At 35.8% G+C, this 22,751-nt stretch overlaps 1 protein-coding gene and 2 long non-coding RNA genes across 5 annotated transcripts in view; 1 reads left to right on the forward strand and 2 right to left on the reverse strand.

The window, feature by feature from the left end:
- LOC306994106 (sterile alpha motif domain-containing protein 3-like) overlaps positions 1-21,462 on the reverse strand; it is a 186,046-nt gene extending 164,584 nt beyond the window's left edge. The window contains exons 1-10 of one of the 3 annotated variants that reach the window (XM_079604431.1): positions 21,179-21,462; positions 21,015-21,054; positions 19,495-19,710; positions 19,323-19,410; positions 19,058-19,210; positions 18,918-18,974; positions 18,634-18,831; positions 18,370-18,544; positions 18,181-18,260; positions 17,099-17,839 (exon numbers count right to left, since the gene is read on the reverse strand). In XM_079604431.1, the coding sequence (XP_079460557.1) occupies positions 17,561-17,839; positions 18,181-18,260; positions 18,370-18,544; positions 18,634-18,831; positions 18,918-18,974; positions 19,058-19,210; positions 19,323-19,410; positions 19,495-19,511 (1,047 nt within the window). In that variant the 5' untranslated portion in view covers positions 19,512-19,710; positions 21,015-21,054; positions 21,179-21,462 and the 3' untranslated portion in view covers positions 17,099-17,560. Of the gene's footprint in view, positions 1-17,098; positions 17,840-18,180; positions 18,261-18,369; positions 18,545-18,633; positions 18,832-18,917; positions 18,975-19,057; positions 19,211-19,322; positions 19,411-19,494; positions 19,711-21,014 lie in introns of those variants that run through there. The other 2 variants (XM_079604430.1, XM_079604429.1) reach the window with 2 other exon arrangements.
- On the reverse strand, positions 1,887-3,589 carry LOC306993932. The gene is made up of 4 exons (XR_013796574.1): positions 3,444-3,589; positions 2,847-2,975; positions 2,470-2,709; positions 1,887-2,376 (listed from the first exon to the last, which is right to left on the reverse strand). It is a non-coding gene; the product is annotated as an uncharacterized lncRNA (long non-coding RNA).
- LOC306994001 lies at positions 6,009-9,665 on the forward strand. The gene is made up of 3 exons (XR_013796588.1): positions 6,009-6,108; positions 6,185-6,783; positions 6,887-9,665. It is a non-coding gene; the product is annotated as an uncharacterized lncRNA (long non-coding RNA).
- Positions 21,463-22,751: the final 1,289 nt, after the last annotated feature.

A 22,751-nucleotide genomic window follows, 5' to 3' on the forward strand; every position in this document is an offset into this window, starting at 1 on the left:
AACATAATAGGATGCCATTCACACACAAAAAAAAAAACATGCAATATTTTGAGGTCTACAGTAGGCCTACACACTTTGCCACTTTTTTCTTCTTCAAAGGGGAATCTGTTTTTCTTATCATATTTTTCAATCAAATTTATCTTTCATATCTCTGTCAAATTGCTAAATATCAAATAAACTGATGATAATCTGATGGTTGTCAGCTCCACTAATTCTCCGTCCTGACCGGGAAATGAATCTTGGCCCCCGGTTTAAGTAGACGGCTGGTTTCTTTCATTACTCTAGGGGTTTGTTTGTCTTTAACTGCCCATTATTAGGACAGTGAACTTCCGAGCCCGTGCTGGAATGACTACCACATGTTTGTGCTTTGAAATTCCAGCCAAAACAAAAGAATAAAAATTCAGCTCACAATTCCCATGAGGAGCACTACGGAAATAACCAGGCGGCCTCGCCGTGGTATATATAAGGAAATCCATCCTTTTCTTAACCGCACTGCCCAAGGGGTTAAAATCTGGAATCCTGAAACCATTTTCTCTGATTCTTCCCCCTGGAAACATTCGGGAATAATGCAAACCTGGAAATAAAACACTTTCCCTTTGAGGCCTATACATGCTGCACAGGAACCTGAAAGCAATAGGCCTCACTACAAAGCTAAACTTTATTCAGATCTCTCTGAAGGGTTAAAGTGTCTCCTGGCAGTGATTCGCCAAGGAATCTGCTGGTATTTGGTCTTTCTGTGGCACCCCGGGGCATCGGGTTTGGTAGGATCCAATCTGACCGTGTCTGGATGCAATGAATACCGCTGATGCGGTGAAGAGGAGAGGAGATATAAAACACACACTCTTGAGATAAAAGGACCAGCGAGCTGCGGCTTGAAGCGTCTCGACGGGTGTGTCTGTGGACGTGCCAGTCATTCCTGGTTGCAATCAAAAAAAGTGAATCCAAATGAGGGTCTGTGGGTGGATTTGCGTGTGAATGTGTGTAAGGTTTGGTGGTGGTGAATGATTTTATGATGGATTGGAGAGGAGGAGGAACTCACATCTGTGCTGTTACCAAGAATGACTCAGAGAAACAGAAATCAGTTTCATTAGTTCAGCATATTTTGACGCCCCTCTTATTAAAGACATTTAGTGTACAGCAGGAAAATATCTGCATTAGTCTCAAATAAAAGTGTTTTGATGGTCGACATGTATAAAATCCTTTCAAGAGGTCTGAAATAAAGGAATTATCATGTTTTAGAACGTTGTAATTTTGTGGACCTTTTACCTTAATGCAATTACCATTTTTGAATTGCTTTACATTTCAAATCATACTATAGACCTGTGGGGCCTGACCACTTCAAATTCACACTCAAGCTATCAACCTGAATTTGGCCCTATTTACACCTGTGGTATTAAGATGAGTTTGCATCGATCGGATCACAAGTAGACGAGGAGACACATTCCTGTTTACACCTGGTGTTTTGTCCACTTTCAACCAGTTCTGTCCTGATTTCTTCGAGGGGAGGTCTATGGGCGGGTAAATGTATGTTTTTTTCCAGATCTTTCAATCTAATAATAAGCTCACACAACTTATATTACCTATAGAAATATTACAAAATACTTACAATTTACATGTTGCTTGGAATCTTTTTATTTAGCCAAAATACACAATTACTTTTAAATGCTTGTCAATGGGGAAAATGTATGTTTGCCACCATAACAGTGTAGCTACAAAAAAATAGAGATGTTAATGTAAGATTAGCTGTTTTTCGCATTTTCTTCAGAAGCAATGCATGTATCTGAAAAAAGTTGTGAAACCTGTTGTGGGCCATTACTGTTAGAATATGAGGAAGTCATTTCTAAACCTGTAACTGTGACTTTGGTCTTTAGATATGACACAAGTCTGTCTTGCAATAGGTCTTTTATTATATTTCTCATTTTATTGTCCACCAAACAAAGACCACAAAAGTAATAGCACACCTCTCCTCAACAATAATTTGTTGGACAAATAGAGCAGACATGCAGGTTTATTTGTAGAAAAAAAACACAACCCCAAGTGTCACGTTATGGGTCCGAAGATGAAGGTTGACGAAGAAGGTCAAAATAATAGTTTAGTTCCTTTTTAACAAAGATAACTAAATAACGAATGCAGGCAAAACAGGGACTCACAATGAAAATGAAACCAAAACCGAGCATAACTGTTACACCAAGTAGTAATAGCAATAGTGGAGATCATCTCATATCACACACAGATGTGACCCAGTTGATGAGGATTTGTTTTTAAAAAATAACAAGAACCTTTACTGTAGATCTACTGACTCAAATATTAAAAGTGAATATATTTAATTTTCAAAGGCACTGATGTTGTAGAATACCATTGAAGAGATGTTTATTTCTGTGGAGAGAAACAAAAGTTTCAGTTAATATTTTTTTATAAATGAACATAGTCGTTATGAGAGTAAGATGTTAAAATGTGTTATTTGCTTACCCCCAACAGATTCATTGCGAAATGCAGACAGTTATTTGTCAAAGCATTGTACTTTGGTTCTGAGTTCATGGCTGCCATAACTCTATCAGAGAAGCCAGAGCTGACGCCAGAGCTCGAACGGAGAACACGGCATGGATTTTCTTTGATAAAATTCTTCACACCTACTTTACACACCATTCACATATGCTGTGGAGGCGCTCATCAATCCTGTCAGCCCTGTCTGTGGAGTGTTTAATTTAGCTAAAAAAATTATATATGAATATGTAGATCTGTACACCATAATATGATCAAATACATGGTCGTCAAAAATTTTACGAAAGTAAAACAGTATATTTTCTTCAAATATGCAAGTGAGGTAATCCAAGTGTGATACTTACCTGCAAAATCAACGACTTCACTTTTTTCACAGTAAATCCCAACATGATAGAATGGGCCTTTGATTTCCATGGGCCTTAGAATCAGATCACCTTCTTTAAGATTTGATATGTCAGATTCAGAAATCCCACCTTTACTGTCCAAAATCGTGTTAAAGTTATTGTGGGTGCCAGACATTAAGATATCAAACTCCTCCATGGAAGTCATTTGTGTCTAAAACAACATACTACATTTTACTCTCTAGATTATAACAATCACAATTAACTGATAGTTAATTCTTAGCTATATAGCAGCAGTGTTTATGTAAATATATAGTAAATTAACTGTTTAAGAACAAATAACTATGTGTGTTGAATTATATTTTTAAGAATATTGCGAAGACTGCGTATCATATATAGGGTACACGTAAAAACTAATTTTCGCGTATAAATTGCACTAACTAACTATTAACTCAGACTTTTGCCTCAATAAACTAATTACTGCTTATTAATATAGGTAGTTGTTATGTTTAGGTAGCCTTAAGGGACTGGTAGAATAAGGCATAGTAAACCTAACAATTGATAAATATTTAGATATAGATATAGATAAATAATTATTACCTTTGAGTTTAATCTTGTTATGCAGAGTCCGTCACAAACGAGAGGGGAGCCGTTAATGAGTCATACACAAAAAAGACGCAGTATAAAATGTTGCCTCGACATGCAGGCTTTGGATTTTACTTCCTATTTGCTAGTAAGCTCTTACTTTCATTTTACACAAGACTGTTTACTTGTGACGTTTTAAAGGGGTCATGACATGGTTTTTTTTATTTTATTATTATGTTCCCTTAGGTGCAATTATAGTATTACTATAGTTTTTTTTACCAAAAACTTTTAAAATGTAGTGATTTATGACCTTTTCCCACCCTGTTTCTCATCCTCTGATTCAAACAGTCTGTTTTGGGGGTGTTTCCCCTTTAAGAGTTCAGTGTTAACGCCCACTGATATGATTGGCTAACGTCAGTGCCTATGCATCAATATTAACGCCCCCAGCCAGAACGTTTGCGGATTCGGCGTAACTGTTTAATAGCGGGTGATGCATGCGAAGCGATGGCTCTTGCAATGATAAAACCTTATTATGTTTGAGCCGGAATCAGAGGAAAATGAACCATCACCACAACAACGAAGACTGGATCAGCCCCGTGTCCACATGGAAAGTGAAACTATTTTGAATTAATAAAAAAAAATTAACCCGAGACACTTGACAACGGATTATTGTTGCATAATTATCCAATAGCTTCATTTGCTAACAGTTTAACATTATTTAACTAATTCCAATGAAATGATAGGGTGTACCACGGACAAAAATGCATGCACAGACAGGCCATCTTAGAAGATGCAGCATTGATAAAGGCAACATTTTTAATTTTCTATCACATGTAGGCCTACTAGAAAGGCGACATATTTTCAAGATTCTCTTATACAAATGTGTTTATATTAGCCATGGTAAAAAGTACGTTTGCGTCGTCGATGTTGAGCCCATAGTCGGCACGGACTTATCTTTGAGCAACAGTTTTCTGGCAAAGCCAAGCATCATATTGGGATTTTTTCCTCAAAACAGTCATCCTTAAATGTATAGAACACTGCCGTGACTGGGACGTCCGCAAAAAATAAAGTGCATCCATTTTTCCCTGACGACTGGATCTTTCAGCGTATTTAAAAAGTAGTTTAAAGTTTTAAATACATTACTTACAGTTTGCGTCGTCGTTGTTGAGCCCAGAATAGACGGCACGGACTTATCTTTGAGCAACAGTTTTCTGGCAAAGCTCAAAACAGTCTCAAAACAGTCATCCTTCAGATGTACAGAACAAACGCTTAAACTAACACTGTCGTGACTGAGACGTCCGCAAAAAATAAAGTGCATCCATTTTTCCCTGACGTCTGGATCTTTCGCAGCGTATTCAAAGATGTTGTTTGTCCACAGCCAGGAACAGCACATCTGCGGCGTCGTAATTTCCCTGTACACAGACCCACTCGCTGTCCGTCGACTGAACACTTGTGAGGCGCGCAGCGATACGAAATGAGCGTAGTTGTCTTGCGCTTTAAGCGTAACTGTCTTCTGCTGGAGGCGGTCATTATGCAAACGCTGGTACGTCACTTCGTACCGTGACGTCACTTCTTACCATGGATCCAGAACGAGCTGTATTTAGAGCTTGATTAAATAAATGATTCGTTTATAATGGGGAGGACGTCTTAAGCTATGAAACTTGCAGGACGTTTTAATGGTACAAAGACCTCTTATATACCAAAAGATCAAGGCAAATTTGGTTTCTCATGTCATGACCCCTTTAATACTAATTATTTTTGTGTGCTTTTTATGACCTGACTATAAACCAAAAATCAGACTTTAAGCATTTATATATTATATGTAGGCCTACATAAAAGCTTAGTGTTCTGTATTAATTGCATTAAAAACAAACTGTGGTTTAGACATTCTGAATAAATACTTGCCTTTTAATAAACACTTACAATTATGTCATTGCACATCATAGAATTACAAAATAGTTGTCTATGAACAGAAGTGAAACACAACTGTTTTGACATTATCGGTTTCTGGTGGGGGAAGACACAACATGTTACCGCATAGCACACATTATATGCTTTTAAGGCACCTTTACTCGCATTCCAACCACATGCAAAATGTTCTTGTTGAGATGTCCATTCTCATCTACATGCACCGTTTCTGTGGTTAAACTGTGTTACATACATGCATACACATCAAGAAAAACTGGTTTGGAAGGAGCAATACAAAAACAAAATCTGCAATTCGTATAATTCTTTATTAACTTTGATCACCTAATGTGACCCAGACTAAAGGGGAAATAAGATTTACCTACACATTTACAGTAATAATTAATATTGTATTTCTTATCCGTCCCATCAACATATAGCACGAGGGAACATAGCATTTTTGCACAAAACATAAAAATAAAGGTTCTTTACTTTGCACAAAGGGTATTTTTATATCGTTGGGGAAAAAGGGGTTCTTTGAAGAAGAACATTCAAATAGCCAAAACCCCCTGCAAAAAACACACACTGAACCTTACTGAACCTGTGGGCTTTGCATGGCCTCATTTCTAAGTCAAAAACTAAAACAGGAAATAGATGCAGAAGAACAGAAAAGAAGCTGACAGAAACTCTGCAGGTGTTGTCAAGAAATTTGAACACAAAAAAATCACCTATTGATGAACTTCTGATCTCTTCTGCAGCTTGCAAGAGCAAAGAGGTAAGATCATTTTCTTTAATTATTTGAACTATTTTGAGTCATTCATCTTCTTGATTTATATTTGGTGTTCTTTTAGATGAGGAAATCAGCAGATGATTTGGAAGTAAGAGCTGCTTGCACAGGTCAAGTTCAACTTTGAGTTCAAGTTCCCTGTTAATACTATTTCTGACAGAATTGGTCAAAATTTGAGTTTGAGTTTTTAAAAGAATGCCATGATGAAGAAGAGAAAGAAAAAGAGCAAAAATATGTGTAAATGAATTACGGATTACAGTTCAGAAAAATAGGAAAGGAAAAGTTGAGAGTGAAAGACAGACAGTAAAGTGAGCTTTTGCGAGAGATGACTTCATAAAAGAGCTGGGGTTTTTTTTAAACGTAACTATAGGTCGTTGCTTCCACAAACGAGATCGTTTTATGGAGAAGGACAGTGAGTCTTGAAGAGAAATCCATCTTTAAGTGCTGCAATGCTTTCTTGAAATCATATTGAACTCTTACTAAAAGGAACCAACAAGAAATTTGACGTTGAAGAAGAATATGAAAATGCCAAAGGCATACCTATAAAACTACCAGTTAAGATTAGAACTGGAGACCTTCTTATTAGAAAAATAAATGCCTCTGTATCTGCGTCACCTTACCATGTTGGGATTTACTGTGGAAAATTTGTCATTGAGTTTACAGGTAATCTTTTTACTTTATTAACTTTGAGTAAGATATCACTTTTATGTCATGGGGATAAAAATGTGTATAAATATGTTTATAAAAGCTCCGTTGTTTCTGATAGCTCCTGAGAACTCAACATTGTGTGATCGAGTCACAAGTTTTTCATCAAACAGTCAATCTGGCACAGTGAACATGAAAAGTGTGAAGAGCTTCATTGCAAACAAGCCGTACCGTGTCCTCCGGCCAAAGATGGATATTCCTGAGAATTTATATGACTTGGCTGATGATGCTATGGATTATGATGGGAAATACCATCCTTTGATGAATAACTGTCTGCATTTTGCACTCAGACTCCTGGGGGTAGGCAAATGACAGAAATCAATTAGATATTCATTTATAAATGTATTATATGCATTGGTATGCAGCTAGAACCAGTATCTATTCCACAAAGGTATGCATTTAATATTTCATATTTATTTGTGTCCAAAAGTGTATGTTCAAAATAAATATATATATTTTTAATGTACAGTAGTTGTTAATATTTTATATAACAGCTTTTAAGTTTAAGAACGTAAAAAGTATATTTAATCTTGAGAAATTTTCATCAACTATGTTGATATTTTTTGGATCTTTTCTGCAGTCTGCCAACGCAAAGAGGTAAGATCATTTTCTTACTTATTTTAACTATAATGGCATGTTTTTGATTTACTCATCTTACTCATTTATAGTTCATGTGCTTTTAGATGAGGGAACCATGATGGATGATTTGGAAGAAAGAGCTGCTATGACTCAGTGAGAAACAGTTTCACAACAACAAGGAAATAAAGTGAACCTTACACTTTAAAATTAGCTAAAAATAAAATCTTGATAAATTAATTATATTTGTAACAGATTATTAGTGCTAATTAAAGATCACAGCCTCAAAAGTTTAGAAATCATTGTAATTCTGTCTGTTTGACTTATGGCCATGTCAAAAAAAGTTAATAAATGATAAATCTGCCTCAGTAATTATTTTCTATGAAGAAATAAGCATAAATTATTTGATATTTAATTCAACTGTTTCAATAAAATTTAAATAAAGTCAACTAGCACTGGGTGGAGACAAACAAATCTCCTACAAAGATACATAAGGTCATATCAGGATTGGTGTGTACATGAACAAAAGACGTGACCAATTCAAATCAAAGCACTTTATTGTCACAAAACAGGTGATGAAATTCTTTTGTGCGAACTTCACAGCATGACAGTCTAGAATATATACCCAAAATAGGCGTGTTGTAAATGTAAGAGTTTACAATACATTACTGATTTGTTATGTTCTTATTTTCTACTTTCCAAACAGCTCTACTGTAACAACTCAGATATTATGTCCCATAAAAGTAAACATCACAACCGTGAGATAGTTGAGGAAGGATTATTTTGACCCATACAGTACCTCCAACAGGAATCAAAGTCCAGTGCAACAATTATAAATAACAATATTATATATTGTTTATTGATTTACCACCTCCTAAATATGTGTTTTTTTACGTATAGGACTTTATCCCTTGGTTGAGAAAGGGCTAAAAAAGCCAAAAGAATCCTTCCTCAACTATCTCACGGTTGTGATGTTTAGAAGAGTTGTTTGGGAAACTTCACAGAGGATAACCGATGGTTTTAGGCAGTTCTGCACTTGATGGCCACAGAATCCTCTCGTAAACAAAGACTTCACCATCTCATGGCCTCAGACCCGCTTCTCTCTGTGTGAAGAAGACTGACCTGAGCATTGAGTGTTTTCAGTGCCAGCTAGCTCCTCTACCTCTTGATGTAGACTTTCTGTACAAGTAAAAAATAAGAACATAATCCAAGCAGTTTTAACAAATCCGTAATGTAACGTAAACTCTTTAGTACATTTACAACATGCTTATTTCTTCATCAACTGGCTTCATCATCCTTCAAACAATCAGACAAAGCAACAAGTCAAAAAGTAGCTACTCCAAAAAAAAGGTTTTAGTGAATATGGTGCAGGTGTCAGTACTTCATATAAAGATGCATTTCATTTCATCCGACTCTTCTGAGAATTAATATATTCATTTAGATTTTTGGTTAAGTATAAGGCATGTACATTGATAAATGTTGGTGTATGTCTATGCTGCCTAAAATGCTGTCTAGTTAAGATGCTCACTAAGTTCTGGACCAGAGCTAACATCTCTGCTGCTAATCTGATGCCTCAGGTTGAGATCATAACACTGAGAGAGAGATACAGAGCTGTGAGTTTGTGTTTTGTAAGGTAAAGTCAGAGAGGGTGAGGTCAGCTGTAAGGAATGTGAGGCAGTGTGTTAATCTCTGCCGCTCAGCACACTCGCAGGATTATGATTACCGTGCGATTGATGGCTGTTTGAAGAGCGAGAAGCCCTTCATTACCAGCTTTGATGTTTTCATGACTAAAATGCTTAAACATTTAACTTCTCAAAGACTTAAAGAGGCAGAAAGCAGCCTGCAGGTGCTCGCGAAGACAAGCCCAAAAGCTCTCAGCACTCATGTTTTGATAGAGACCAGCATAAATCAACGGAGAACCAGAGCTGGACGAGATCCACGCCTTCATTCAGACCGTCTGTGGAGAAACAACGCTTGAACCTCCAGGAACCTCCAGCTGGATAGAAATGAACTTTTCAATCAATTGAAAAAATGTACTAGTATATATATATACAGTAGGCCTACACATTTATTACATGGCTTGGTTGAATTCTAATGTAGACTGCGGCTTGTTATTTCTTGATAACACACGCTGCTAAGGATAAAAACAGAGCGTTGCCATGGACACGGTGTTCTTTAGCGGAAGCAATAAAATCGTTTTTTAAATCAATAAACTCCTCTTTAAATCAATATTTTGTGTCAAATTATTGATTTATTTGGTAGGTAGGTAGGTAGGTATTTGGTAGGTATTTTTTATTTGTTTATGTATGAATGACATTGTAACATAGAAAAACTTTTTTATTATTATATACTTTTTAATAATGTAAAAAAAAGTGTCTGCCTTGAACAAATTTAAGTACAATCAACTTGGATGTTTAAGTCATTTCAACTTAAATTACATTAAACTGACTTAAAATATTGAGTTGACTCTTGTATAACTTAAAAAAGTTTCAAACTTATTTTGTTTAGTGTTTAGTTTGTTTATTTTTGCTTATTTTTTAGTTCAAAATAAATGTAAAAGTATGTTGTCATAACTTATTGATATATAATTTTTACTGTTGTTTTACTAATGTTTTTAATATTTGGTTACTTTATACATTTCAGTAAACCTAATTTTTTCATTTTTTTATTTAATCAATAACCTAATCAAAATATCACTGTATGAAACTTACATTCTGGGGCTGTTTGAAATCGGGTTGATCATTCATTTTGCAGTACCGTTTGTTAACGCTATGGCGCACATGAAAAACATTTGAGTTGGTCACCTGCTTGTTTATATTTATCTTGAGAACATCTCGCTCCTTATCTCATTCCTTCGTTCTGCATCTCCTGTCCTCTCTTGTCTCACCCCCTCCTTCCATCTGTCTTCCTGACCCTGTTCTCCTCCTCTCAGGTTTTCCCGAGAGTTGCGTGCGATGGAAGGAGGGGAAGGAGGAGGGGATCTTTCATCAGCCTGCCCGAGCGACAGGGGGGTCAGACCGCTGAGAGAGGGATTGCTTTTCAAAAGACTATCTCTTCATTTGTTTTCCCAGCAAAATGTCACTGCTGTTTTACAGAAGAGTAAAGAGTATAAATCCCTCCCTTTTAAGAGAAAAGGGGGCCAGACGGCCATCCGTCAAAAAGGCCAATTTAGCTTTGATATCAGGAGTTTTCCTCTCTTCGTGACAGCTAAGGAAGATGGTATCTTAAACTTTCCCTCTCATAGCTTTTCTCACGCGCTCACACTAGGGGAAAATAGGCTGCTGAATCACACAAATCCAACGAATCCATGATATTCGGAACGATTGTGAGTGATCTTGTCAACACATTGCCAGTTGCTTTGTTCATTTCTCCTTCGTAATAGTTTCAAATGAAGCCAAAGCAGAATCAATTATAATTCTGCATTTCCATACAACACGCGAGTAATGGCGTTCCTAAATGATTCCGTGTTGTTGAACTAATTGGTTGAATAAATTATTCAATGATTCATTCATAAACGCAGCCACTCTTTTCCTGAATAAATCAGTGTTCAGACACTCAGCTGAATTAAATAATCACTGAATCATTCATTCAACTGATTCGTGCAACAACTCATTCAGAACAAAACCGTTTTCTGCCTTTATGAATGAATGATTCATGATTAGATTAGTGTTGTTGAACGAAAATGTTGAATGAATGATTTAATAAATCAATCGGGCTGTCCCTATTTAGAAATGCTGCCTTCGGAGGACGCATTACAAGGTATGAAGGCATCAATGCACGTCCGAATCCAATGTTCGATTCACTTCCAGTCTCCCAAGACACCTTCATCTGATCGCTATTCATCTTGTGTATGTATCCTTCACTGCCTTTGATATCCCACAATCCATTCCGTTGGCATCTGAAAGTTGTGGTTGGTGGTCAGTGTGTGTAAATTAACGTTTTTTGACAGTTTTACTTTGATGTAATTTCTAGCAAGAAATTACTATAACAGCCTAGTTTTCACCAAAGCTTTCTCTATTTTGCTGTAGATCATTAAACCGTGACACTGCCTTAGGCCATGTCCACAGTCCACACTAATATGTTTTCATTTGAAAACGTATATTTTTCTCTCCGTTTTGGCCTTCCGTCCACACTGAGATGCCATTTTAAGTCAACGACAACGTAGCTTTGGGAAAACGCTAAAAGCGGATACATTTTAAAACTCAGTTTTCACGTTGTAGTGTGGACTGTGAAGCCGGAGGTATTTGAAAACGATGATGTAAGTTTAGTCATTTGATCCATGTTGTACCAATAGATATTCATGTTTACCGGTATTGAGCCTGTTACGTGCTATTCACTTTTACACTGTTGCTAAAATATGTTACTTTGCACACTCTTCATATCACAGTCCTGCAAAGAAGTCAGAAAATGTACTCACATTTGCTGTCCTTGCGGCAATACAGGAGAGCAGTTGCGTTTTAGACCAAACATATGGTGACTGAGTGCGACCTGGACGCACCAGTGAATGGTGAGATATTTTGCTAAATAAAATGATCCTGGTAGAAGAATTGCGCGATAACTTTATTATTTATTTTTCCATCTGTATCATCTCAGTGAGCTTTTGTGAGGGTTCCCGCATGCGCAGTAAGGGGAATTTAGAAGTTTCTCATCCACACTGAAACGTCGGAAAATGCCTGAAAACGCTAGTGTGGACGGAGAGTGTTTTTAAACGAAAACGCCGTTTTCAAATGTATCTGGATTAATGTAGATTAGAAGTCTGTCTGAAGTCTGCCAAAGTTTTTGGACGCAGCCTAGGTGTGTTCGACTTGAAGTGGCGTTTTGCAGACCAAACGATGTATGACATCACAGCACCAAGAGAGCGTTTAGAGAGCAGACGGCTCTGTATGCTTTCGAATTGTTTTCGCTGTACTTTGATGTCATACACTGATCGGTCTGATCAGCGCCGCTTCAAGTCGAACACACCTAATGCATGGTGTTGTTAAATAAATCAGTTGAATTAACTATTCAATGACTCACTCATACAGTCACTTGTCGACACCTACTGGTGGAACGATGTAACCTGCAGAAAGAGTTTAAAATTGACTTTTACTGCATAAAATAATGTATTTCAGAGAGTCACAATCGGCTTCAATCCCCTTTGATCCGATCGTTAACTATTATAATTTAAATTGCTGAGCCCAGCCCATTTATTAGACTTTGGCCCGGTTTCACAGACTGGGCTTAGATTTAGCCAGGATTATGCCTTAGTTCAAATACTGGTGTGCATCCTGAGACAAAACAATGGCACTGACATATGTTAAGATATGTCAGTGCAAGTTGTTTTCAGTAAAAACAGCTCAAACATGCATTTTAGTCTAGGTTTAAGCCTTGTCTGTGAAACCGGGGGTATGTCAGATGCAAACACTCAGGATAGTCAGAGATATGTTGAGCGAGAGCAATTATGCATGTGTGTGTTTTGTAACCTCATGGAAAAGAGATAAAGACTGTGTGTGTTTGTAGAGAGGTGACCTCACAGATTTTTTACAAGAGCTGTGAACCACAAGGGCCAAATCTGGCATCATAAACCTTTAACTGTGACAGGTAGAGACCACCACGGAGACCCTACTGGCTTTCAGCGGAGTGTCCTTGAACCCCATCACTCTTTCTATTCCCTCCTCAGTCGGGTCACCGCTGCTGCTTCTGTCTGTCTATTTTGTGGCGTGAGCCTTTTATGCAACCTCCAAACAGCCAGTGGGCGCTGTCTCCAGCATTCTTCATTACCGTTGCACATTCAGCTTGGTTTATCTTGTGCTTTAATATGTATGATTCCTTTAATATCGTGTGGATTCTCCCTTTTAACCCTCTAGGCCTCTTTGGTCGGAACTGGCCAACATTTTTTAAGTTTTACATTTTTTAATTTTTCGCTTCATCGGAATGGGATGACACTTGTTGAATTTTGTTGCATTAGCTATGTGAACACACACAAAAAAATCATGGACAGGATTCAGAAACGTTAAAAGCCTTCACTCTATTTTAATATAAAATATTAAAAAATATATATATATTAATTGTAATGGAAAAAATAGCTCATACAAATTGTATAAATATTGCATATTATCGTAAAATCCCCTCAAAATTCTAAATAATATATTATATAATCAAATATTATTGAACAAAAATATATTAAATTGATTTTCCTGTGGAAAAAAATTATGATTTTGGAATGTTCTTTTTTTTTAAAGAAGAAAAAAAGTCAAACATTTATAATAATAATACATAATAATACATTTTATTTATTTGGCGCCTTTCTGGGCACTCAAGGTCGCCTTATTTTTTTGTATTTATATTTTTTGCCCTAATATTATATTATAGCAGGGGAAATATTATAGCCCACTTTTCATGATCCAATCAAATCCTGATGGATGAAATCATCCATCATTTCTAAATGAATACTCAACTTCACTGAGACAACACAATATGGACGTTTTAAATGAAAATGAAAAAGCAAATTGAGAGATGGTTCCACTATGAACAAGGGATGAAAAGAAAGAGGTGTGGGACACATAAAACCACCTCAGTCCAGGTTCTTGGTGTTCTGAGGCTTTAGTGAGCTCTTAAAGAACAGAATCCTATAGTTTTTACAGTCACACATCTTATTTTCCTATGGCTGACTCTCTCTATTTCCCCGTTTATCATGGGCTGGGCTGAAATCAGGCCGCGCTTGTAATCCCGCCTGAATGAAGGTTAACTAGAGTCTTCACATGCCAAACGCTCTCGGCTTCGGCTTTAAATCTACGGCATGTAGAATCCATCAGCAGTTTCTTTAGCGCTTTCCCACAAATAAAATCTCAAAGATTCCACTCACAGACCGTTTCCAAACTGCTCTCGGCATAAACGATTTTCCTCTCTCAGATTCAGACGTTAAAGTTTATTTGAAGGAAGCTGCATAAGAGAAAGCGAGAGGAATGGAAAGAAGGATAAAAGGAGATTTAATCAAAGAAAATAGCCCTGAGTTGTAGCTGGGCGATGCATTCAGAAACAAAGAGTAGATTATCTACTTCATATATTTATTTGGCCTATGAAATGTATTTTAATGACCCCATATTATCATCCCAATCACAAGTAAACAGCACTAAAAATTTATAAAAATGCTCTGTTTTGGTGACGCATATTGATCTAATCATTCAAACCAACCACATAGAATCACATTGCATTTGTAGAGTAAACACTATGCTAAATTTAATGATTTTAAACTCTACAAGTGAACTGATTCACAGTTTTGTAAACAAATCTGTCACTCCGAATCAGTTCGTTGAACTGCATAGCCATTTTTAATGCCTATCTGTCATTCTACTGAATCAATGACTCAAATAAAACACAGCTGCAACCCCAAATGTTTGCTTTAAATCTGTTTCCATTCCTTCTTGAAAAGAGAGCAGATGTTCCAAAAACTCTTTCTTCCTCCACCAACGAGAGAAATTAAGCTATGCATCAGTGAGTTTTTCCCGCAGCTTTAAGACGGATATCAAAAGATGGAGCACAAGTGGTTGGATGGAGGAAATTAAGGCTTCCCAACATCCAAAGAAGATCTGCCCTAACGTCCACAGACGTTCTGAACACAACACTCGATGGGTACTAAAAGAGTTGCAGAGGAAAGAGCTCTTGAGTTGAGTGACAGGAGTTTATCCTGGGATAGAGATGTCTTCCTGTGAATATTTTGGTGGTGTGATACTCCTCACTGAGCATTTACAGCGCTGGTTAAAACACAGCAGGAGCTCAGAAACTGAATTACAGCCAACCAGACACATGCTAGAACTTACAACAAAGGTACTGTAGAAGTACAATTGATCATTGATTGTATCAGATGGTAATATTATGATAATGTAACACAAAAACTACCATCATACTGCCATGGTATTCTTGGAAGAATCATGGAGTACAATAAAAACCATGATACAGTACATGATTTATGTATACACAATTGTACTAAATATATAATTATTCAGGATTACATCAAAAAGCCATGCTACATGGTTTTTGGACATGTACCATGGTATTCTTAAAATAACCATGTAAATACTGTACCATAGCACATGGCATTATTTTCAGTGCCATGGTATATATGGCCTATGTTTTAAAGTAATATAGTTTAAAGTACTAAGGTTATAGTAGTTTTTTGACATAGTAACCAGGGTCATTGAATTACCTTGGAGTACCATGTACATACATTGGTATATAAATGTGGTAATCATTCAGCATAATGACAAAATGTATGCTTTTACCATGTTTTTGGGACATACCATGGCATTTTTAGAAGTACCAGAATACCATTTAACATAGTAAGTTGTATTATTTTGAGTACGATGGTAGCATATATTTCAAAGTACCATAGTATAACCATCTGATTCTATCACTGTACCATGGTACCGCCACAGTACTTTTTGTAAAGGTATATGTCTGGACATGTAGCTACCATGGTGCTGTTTGTTGAATTACCTGGAGTGCAGTTTAAATACCATCTATGAATGGTAATCATTCAGTATTAAAAGTATTTAAAAAATATATATTATAGTAGCCTATTATTTTCAGTACCATGGTCTATTTCAACCATAGTAAGCTATCTGACAGCCACAGTACTTTTTGTAAGGGTACATTCACAGTAGTGCCAAAAAAAGTGTATTTGGAATATTGTGGTATTACCGGTATCTTTTTTGTAAATAAGAGTATAACTTCTTTTTTTTTCTTTTGTTTTACTTAGAACTTTGTAATCTCTATGGTTCTACTATGGATATGATAATCATTTCCTACCATGGTACCGCCAGAGTATTTTTTGCAAGACTTCTTTCATCAAATCGTCCTCGTCTCTATTTTTAGCCGTTGTCCTGCTATTCGGGAATTCATTGCTGACTGGCTGCTGCCGAGCGGAATCCTTTCAGGAATGTCTGGAACTTTCTCAAACCACTACAGAGAGAGAAAGCGAATGAGAGGTTGAGCCGTGGGGAGGGGGAGAGGAAAGAAGAAAGCAGATGTGTGTCTGTTCTTCTGTTGTGGACTATACAGTAAGTCTGAATATGTGCGAGTGCGATCAGGTCTTCGTCTATGAGCTTATTCGTATCTTGAACTGATTAGCGCGTGTGCGATGACTCGTCTGTCTGTGTGTGTGTGGTCCATTTAGCAAAGATAATCAGCTGTAATCTCTCACAGTTCCTGGATCAGTATTTCAGAATCAAAGAACAAGTTCAGAGTGAAAGCCATCAAGCCCACCTATTTTTCACGTGGGTCAGGTTTTGCCTAGCCTATACATTGTGGATGCAAATATAGTGTAGAAAACGAATCCATTCAGAATAGTGCGTTTTGTCTTCCTTCATCTCCACTTTTTTAAGATTTAAGAAGACCTAATGACATCGCTGGCAAGTAAATAGTGAGTAAGTGATGACTGTTTTTATAGAAGGTGCATTCTGGGAGTTTTTCTGCCATATTGACAATGGGACTCCCTACACTCTAAGAAGAAAAGGTTCAAAAAGGAACCTTTTGAGGTTCCTGGAAATTGCAACTGTGGGGGAACCTTAAAGGTTCATTTTTGAACCTTTTTGAAAAGGTTCTAATTGGAACCTTAACTTAAAGGTGTATTAATGAACCGCATGGGTTCCATTTTGAACCTTTGTATTATTATTATTATTATTATTATTATACATTACAACTTTAATCCCATTTTACAACATAGATCACAGACACAACCTATTATTCTTCTTGAAATATGTATTTATTTCATATACAAATAAGGCATATACAAATTTTAACACAGGACAGAAAGTACAATTAAAGCTTATAGAATATTATATTTCATGAAAAAAACTAACAGAATGCAACTCAATATTCACAATAAATAGTATTAACCCATTAATGTATTTACATCATGTATTTACCCACCCATACACTCATACATTAGATTATTAATACATTAGACTCATATTATTATATTAGATATTTATATATTCAGAATATTTAGGGAAAAATATAATGTTCACAACAACCCATTACATTTACATCATGTATTTACACACACACACACACACACACACACACACACACACACACACACACACACACACACACACACACACACACACACACACACACACACACACATACACACACACACACACACACACACACACATTCAGTCAAACAAAAAATTGGCCATTTTAATCACTGTGGGTGGTATTTTGGTTTCTGCGTTATGGCACATTAAAAACTTTTCAACAAATGTCAGGGTATTTTTCATCTTTGCAGCATACTCAATGTTAAAGATGAAGTGTATTGCCATCAGAACAGTAAGAGCCATGGTCAGATCATCCACTTCACAGACCTTCTCCCCTTCCATCAATATTTCTAGGAGAGACTCTTCAACCAAGGCACGTCCCTTTATGTACAGCACAGGGTTCGGTGTACGGGGTTCCTAAACAAAGAAAGGATAATGATATATAAGGTATAATGATATATAACAGTTAAAATACCATTTATGATTATAATTTTTTCACACATTTTCAAAAAGTAAAAAAAAAGAATTGGTCATTAAGAAATCTGTGACTTTGTAACATTATACCTGGTGAAATTTGCCGAATGTTGTTTTAGTCAGAATATAGTCATAAAACGAATTAATGTTTTGGTTTTAATAATACTATTACAAGTGGATTTCAGTGAGAAAATTTTTTGGTTTTGACGTCCTGCACCACTCTATAGTGGAACCTGCCACATTCAAAGAGATGGGGCATAAAAAAACAAATAATGGTACTGTACCTCATTGATAAGATATAGAGATCTTGGACTCTCCTTGAATAAAAGTGGAAGCAGCAGGACAGCAGCAGCCATTGAGAGACCTTAAATGTAAAAAAAAAAAAATATGGGTATTATATGTTAGTGTTAATTGTAAATTGTATTTACTATCCATAAAAACAGATTAATTACATTTTCATTCATAAGCATTACCTTTGTGTGCCAAATCAATGTGGGTTTTTTTCGCTTCAGCCAACTCGGCACAAATATCCACTCCGACTTCTCTTCTGTGGCACTCATCAATAACTTTCTGTGCCACCAAGGCAAGATTATTCAGAATGTTCTTTTCAATGTTTGCATCAAGTATGCTTTCAAACTCCAAAACAAGCTATTAAGGAAAAAAATATTAACCAAAATGTTAAAATGTGCAAATGTTAATTGCTTTGAAGTCATAATTTGGAATATAATTCTACTCACAATTGCAGGGATTTTAAGGGCTGGATAACGTGAAAGTGTTTCTTTTGTGGAGTGATGTTTCATATAGTCTGTCCTCTCATTCCTGGTCCGTGCCATGCAGTCTTGTAAAAGACGGATATTCGGTGTCCTCTTCATGCATTCCGTTCTCATTTTCTCCACGTGGATCCCTATGCTGTGTGCATCTTCTCCTGATTCACTCTTTCCACAAAAAACATACTTATAGGTATGCTATTATTAAATAACACACCGGTTCTTAAATCCTGAAGATTATTTGTGACTCTTACCTCTTCAGACCTTTGTCTCTTTTGGTGCATGTCTTGGACAACAGATAGATCCTCAGTCTAAAAAAATAAAATAAAGTCATTCATTACTGTAAATATGCATTAAGGTGTTGTATCATTTGGCATACCTCTTTATTAGTTACATTTTTGGTGATACATGTCTGTTGGGTGCTCTGAGAAATCATCTGGTTTTTTGCTTTCCCGAATCTGCTGCGAACTTTATTTATCTCCTCAATGTCAACCAAGGGTGATCTTTCTTTCTTGAATTTGTTCTTTAGAATCTCATGCCATGACTCCTTAAATTTAAAAATAACACTATTAATTAAACATGTATAAACTTCAAGATAACAATATGAAAGAATTTTAAAGGGTTTATGAAATTGAAAAACTCTTTTGTCATGTTCTTACATATCCCTTTCCTGTCCGGTCTCTCAAGAATTGGTATTTAGTAACAAGGGCTAAACACACCCTGTTGTACTGTTCACTTGTTGGATACCTGGGGAAAAAAAGAGAGAGAGAATAAAAATTGTCCTCCAAATTGTGCTCTAAATTTATGCTATTAATTATGCTATATAATTACCACGTATATGAGGACATCTGATCAAACAGCGTCTGAATTATTTTCGATCTCCATTTGCTCCGTCCTGTTGAAGAACAAAAATCACTGCTCTCCTCATCAAGTTTTTTTTGAATGGCCAAAGGGAATTTTGGCAGCTGATAATATGCTGGCCACACTGTTTGAGCAATGTTCTGTGAGATTGTTGCGATTGACCCATGTGAAATTCCAAACGAAGTCCTATAGAAAAAGATTTGAAATAAGTGTTATTTTGTATGTTTGTCACAACTCACAACACAGGAGACAATTTATTATTTAAATTTTAGAAATTTTTAGTTTGTACTGATTTTATTCTCTTTTAAAGCTGATGATACATTTTCTTTTTTTAACCCTTATGTACTGTTGCGGGATAATTTTACCCATTTTGATTGAGTTATCGGAAATATAAGTTAACCTATGTTTTTTTCTTACAATTTTGTGACATATTAATATTTCAGTACAAAAAAAAATATTTTGTCAGCCACATAATGGTAAGAATTAGCTATCATTTATTTTCAATCTATCTGGAATACAATTCAATTTTGTAAAGTTTCAACACGCTGATTAGTGTTGTTAAATGTGCATACAGAAATTTTATACGATCTTGTTGTCCGTGGCTCAATTTGACCCTCAGGTATTCAAAAGCAACCGTACAAACCCAAAATACAAAAGATTTCTTTGTCAGATCTCTAGTCCTGAAGTGCCAGTGTTTTGCGGAGTTTAACAACTTTTTATTTTCAAAGTTTGTGAAAATAAAAAGCTGTTTTACCTGTTAACTGTCTGTCTCACTTATTGAGCATTAACTTAAAAATGACCTACTTAAATTGTTACAAATCTTGAATACTTCAGAGCACACTCAAGTTTGGCATTGTATCACAAATGAAGAATATATATAGCTATTTATCTATTGCTCTAATTTCTTTTGAAAATCAGTCCCCAAATGAAAACTAAAGTCTAAAAGCTTTAAAATTATATAGGCCTATCATTTGTCAAGATTATCAGGTTAGACTAAGATATTAATGTTATAAATGTAGTTAGTTCACCCAAATATATGTTTGACCATTTGAGTAACTGATGACAGAATGTTCATTTTTGGGTGAACTATCCCTAAACATTTTGTAATACAACCAATTGTGTACATATATAACGTTATGCCGTTTTTTGTGTTCAAAGCGGTTATGGTTGTACTTTAGATGGCGCTATGGGGTGTTTTTCCTTAGGAATTGCGCAAAAATAACACTAGGGAGTTTGATTAAAATCTTTAATTTAGTTTTATATATTTCTTTATTTTAACTAGAAATTTAAATGAAACTGAATAACGTTAATTAGCTAGTAATGAGTTTAGTTAAGAACCACTTATGTAAATAATTTAAAAGATTGTAGCTTAGGCCTTATCCAGCCAACTAATACATTTTATTACTATATATTGTTATTAAAATAAAAATGAGGGGGTAGAGGTAAAAAAAATCAAACAAATATAAACCTCAAATTGTTCTTGTTCTTACCTTTTTTCTGTGTTCTGAATCAATCAAATTTGCGATTATACTGTCGATAGAAGAGTCACATAATGAGCTCAAAGTTAAAGCTTATTATGACACACAACACTCATATTATTATCACAGATATGAATAAGGTTTATAGTTATTTTTCTATTTTATTTTTGTCTTACCGAAGATATTTCCGTCGATCCTCCGACTAGTCCATCAGCTGACGTCACGCGAGTCGCGCATCAAAGTAACGGTTTAAACGGTTTTTTTTTTGTTGTTGTTGCAGTGGCATTGAAGACCATTGAAGATTTCGTGATTTACGTTTACATGCAGACAAAAAACTTTCACAATTGAATTCACACAATGAAAATAACATGAGTTTAATATGAATCACATTTAGGCCACTTAAATTAAATTAGGCCTACTAATTAATTGTTATTAGTTAGTATTGGCAGAATTAAAGTGGCTAAACAATAATGAAAATGTTATTGAGGTTTATAGGCCGTGGGCCGGACCCCGAAATTGTGAATTTCACAGATCCCTGCCAAGGAACTAAGTGATTTGTTTACAGATGGAATGTAAAAATTCTTATAAGTAGTGTAATCATTGTTTCCAACGTTGATGTGTGCACATTTTATGAAGATATCGATTTAAACTCTTACATTTTTAAACGGGCAAATTTGTAGAACTACTAAATCGTAGCGCCAGAAAACGTAAACAAATCACCCGTCTCCTTGACAACCTGTCACGTCTCCCTGACAACCAACATATTTGATACAGTAACTTTGCTCTCTTTATAACGAAATCCTGCGATTTAAATAGTCTTTATATACTTTTTGTCTACACGAGCTATACTATACATTGTGCACTTACCGTCAGAAGATCTCTAAGGTTATTGATCACCCGTGACATACATAGAAATTTACATAGACCGCATAACAACAAAGCGGGACGCGATTGACAGCCGGTGTGCGACAATATGAAGTGCTGTATACATGTTGCTTCTAGGGCAAAAAGCCCAATAACCTTATTTTCTCAAACAAGTTGGGCATCATTTGTTCAGTGTGCCCAGAAATGGGTTAACCTCAACACTGCTGAGAGTTTAATAGCTGAAAAAGACACCGCAACATTCAATTTAACAGAAACCTGGAGAGCCCAAGATGTGCCAGTTAATGTGGGCTTCCATAGGGAATGCTACATGCTCTTCACCAATAATGATCACATTGCAAGAGCATATAGGAGGAGAGAAATGGCAGCCAAAGATACTGAAGGTATGTATCAAATCCATAAATTCTGCAAATTTTCTATTAAAATAATTGTGTATTGATCATGTAACTTTGGCTATGTATGTGTGTATTGTAGTTAGTTTAAGAAAGTATGTTAAATAAACCTCACACTACCAATGAATCTTAACTACACAAAGTGATTTTTTATTCATGTATATTTTTGAACACTTTATCTTAAAAAAATTATTGAAAAGCTGGAGATTTAACAAGGCCAAAAAGCATATTCAATATAAGATTACAGTGAATAGTGTAAGGTTGACAATGAATTGAACACAAAAGTCATTTTTTTAAAGGAATGTTTTATTTGAAACAAAGACATTACATGGTATTCTTACAAATCTAAACAGTGAGATTACTAGATTAAAAGTAACCACCTTTGATAAACACATTCTTTGTCATATTTGTCTACCTGACAATTCATCCTATTCATACTGGAATATATACCAAAATATTTTCTATTCCTCTGTTC

The sequence above is a fragment of the Phoxinus phoxinus genome (genome assembly GCF_949152265.1).
Source record: "Phoxinus phoxinus genome assembly, chromosome: 25".
Classification (NCBI taxonomy): Eukaryota; Metazoa; Chordata; class Actinopteri; order Cypriniformes; family Leuciscidae; genus Phoxinus; species Phoxinus phoxinus.